The following is a 2,989-nucleotide window of genomic DNA, read 5'->3' on the forward strand; positions in this document are numbered from 1 at the left end:
CCTGCCGGCCCCTGCCACTCAGCCCAGGCCCCCAGGACTGCCACGCTCCACTGCCCCTTGGGCCGACCCTGGTGGGAGGTGGGTTGGACAGGCCCAGACCGGGCACGCCTCATGCCTGCGATGTCTCCCGCAGACGAGCTGGAGCCGGTGGTGCAGGATGGGCAGAGGCGTGTACGGGCCCGACTCAGCCTCGCCATGGGCCTGTCCTGGGGCCCGTTCCACGGGAGTGTCCAGACCGGAGCCTCGTCGCCCGGGCAGGTGGAGCCGGTAAGCAGCCCCCACCCCCGCCCCTGCCCACCCACCCGATACAGGGCAACACCGACCCAGGGGACAGGCCCAGCTTAGACGCCAGCCCAGGAGCTCTGGCCACTGTGTGTAGAGCCTGTGGGAAGATTTGGGCCTGAGACACTGGGACCTGGAGGGCAGGGAGGGATTCACTGCCTGGGGGCCCATGGAGGGCTTCCTGTAGGAGGTGATATTGGGCCTTTGGTGCCTCAGGGAGGACTTCCTGGAGGAGGGGTTCTTTAAGCAGGACCTTGACAGATGACTGGGCATTGGGACAGGGGAGAAGAGCATTCAAGGGGAGGGAGGAGCAAAGCAGTGGCCCAGGCCTTGGGGGTACTGGGACGGTGAGGACGCTGCAGCAGAGGGCGAGAGGGTAGTTCTGCATCTGTCCCCGCAGACCCTTCTGACAATAGGCACGGCCATCAGGCCCGTGGTCTCCATGGCCTCGGCACGAGTGCTCACCTCATTGGTGATGGCCCCTGCCTGGCAGAGCCTTCCAAGGCAGCCCCTTGCTGCTAGACACGAATGCCTGTGTGGTTTGTCTTGGATGTACTTCTGGGGCCACCTCCGACTTACGACAAGTCAGTACGGTTTCCTCCGAAGATGGTATAACAGTTTCTTTTAAAACACGTCTCAGCTAAGAAAGGGCACTGATATATAGAAACCTGTAAGTACGCGTGGGGCCACGTCATGGGCGGCATAGGGTCTGGGGCCTCCCGGGTCGTTCACACAGCCTTTTGCCGCTCAACAGGCAGATGCGTGTCCCAGACCGCTCAGGGATTCCTTGGGAAGCTGGCCCAGGACAGAGGGCGTCCCCCTTTGCTAGGCCCTGGAGTCTCCTGCCTTTATGCCATTTCCTTGCAGGCAGGCCCCTGCCCGCTGTGAGCCTCCACTGCCTCAGCCTTTGGGACCTTGGGTGAGACACAGGGGCGCCTAAAGCTTCCTTTTACGTCTGAGCCTGCAGACCCTGAGAAGGGGCATGGGCAGGGCTGCAAGCTTGTCTGTGAAGCAGGGAAGCCCATGGCACCCCTGCCTGCCAGGGCAGCTGGGCAGGTCACGTGAGATGTTCAGGAGTGGTGTTTGACACGGGGCATGGCTCAGTGGGCGCTGCGGCCGGCAGCCCGGCAGGAGGAGTGGCTCCCTGGCCCCGTGGCCTGGAGCAGGGAGGTGGAAGAATAGCAGTGGAAGCTCAGTGGTGGTCAGTTTTCTCCACGGAAGGAGCCACATTGCAGCTTCACCACAGGAAGGAAGCCACGGTGTTCAGAGCTGGCTCTGTGGGGCGTGAGCTCCCCATCACTGTACGTGTGCAAGTGGCAGTCGATCCTTCTGGAGTGCTGGGATGTGGGGATGTTGGCAGGCGTTTATGGTTGCCAGGAGGAATGAACGGACGGGCTGGGAGCTCCGTGGCTCTCATCTCTGAACTCTCAAAGTGTCAAGAAAACCCATAGGTAGACACCAGGGGCAAAGGCCATAGGGGCTGAGATTAGAGGGCTCTGAGTTCCAGACACACCACAGGCCCAGCCTCACTTCCTCCTCCCTGCATCCTACGAGGTGGGTCCTGCCACTCCATTTGACGGATGAGAAAACTGAGGCTCCAAGACACTAAGTCAATTGCCCAAGTACCCAGGATCAAACAGCAGAGGGAGAACTAGAACCCACATCTGCCCATCCCCGGAGACCCTCGCAGACTCCTTAATGACGGGGCTGAGGGGCTGGCACACGCTCGGGAGTCATCCCCACGGGCTGCCCTTTGCCCTGGCTGCAGTCACCCCTCCCTGCCTGCCCTCCTGCCTCCGCATTTAGTCCTGCTCTGGCCTGGGGCACAGGCCATTCTGGAGAGACGGGCGCAGGGTTAGAAACCCTCCCAAGTGGGGAGATAACGTCTGGGGGCACAAGGGGAGCGAAGGCCAGAGGAGCCGCTGAGGCTCTGCAGGGAGCCCGGGGAGGAAGGAGCCCCCGCTCCACTCTTCCCTCCTCTGCTTTATCTCCTGCAGAATTAAATCCTTGATTAACCCTTATCTCCCCAGCGAGGCGCTATCTCCGCCTTGGCGCCGAGTGTCCAGACACACCGTACAAGATGATTGATTTCTTCAAGATATGCACGCCTTTCCGATACTTCATTTATTGTCTAAATATTTTTGCGTTTCAGCGGGCCCCCGTGGCTCTTGGCTGATAGGTCCCAGTTCTCTCCCTGACCCCTCCCTGAGGAGGACGTCGCCTCCTGCCCCGGATCGCCCCAGCTGCTGCCGGTTTTTCTTCTCTCTTTGTAGAAGGAGAAGGGGGAGGGGTGCAGATTCGATGCTGTGACCCTCCCCGCAGCCTCCACAGGCCTGGGGCTCACTCACAGGCAGGGGTGAATGGGGCCACAGTGGCTTCCCCCTCAGTCCTCCACCTCTGGACAGTGGGGGGTGAGCACCCAGGGAGGAAACTGAGTGCCCGAGTCCCCGGCCGAGTCAGGAGTGTGGACTCTGGCACCGACTTGCTGTGTGACCTGGGGCAGGTCGCTTCCCTGATGTAGCAACTGCTCCCACCTCTGCCACACCCGGGGCTGCAGGAAGGGACCCGAGGGGCCCAGCTAGCTTCAGAATTTATAGTCAGATACAGAAACACTCATGGTGGAGGGATAGGTGGACGGATGGATGGGTAGATGGATAGATGGATGGATGTGTGGCTGGAGGGGTGGGTGGATGAGTGGGTGGATGGA

The 2,989-nt window shown here is 61.1% G+C and overlaps 1 protein-coding gene across 1 annotated transcript in view; it reads left to right on the forward strand.

The window, feature by feature from the left end:
• ZFPM1 (zinc finger protein, FOG family member 1) overlaps positions 1-2,989 on the forward strand; it is a 101,977-nt gene that overhangs the window by 32,481 nt on the left and 66,507 nt on the right. Inside the window, exon 3 of the mRNA XM_011972433.1 lies at positions 134-267. Coding sequence (XP_011827823.1) covers positions 134-267 — 134 coding nt within the window. The remainder of the gene's footprint in view (positions 1-133; positions 268-2,989) is intronic.

The sequence above is a fragment of the Mandrillus leucophaeus genome, unplaced genomic scaffold (assembly GCF_000951045.1).
Source record: "Mandrillus leucophaeus isolate KB7577 unplaced genomic scaffold, Mleu.le_1.0 Scaffold10, whole genome shotgun sequence".
Classification (NCBI taxonomy): domain Eukaryota; kingdom Metazoa; phylum Chordata; class Mammalia; order Primates; family Cercopithecidae; genus Mandrillus; species Mandrillus leucophaeus.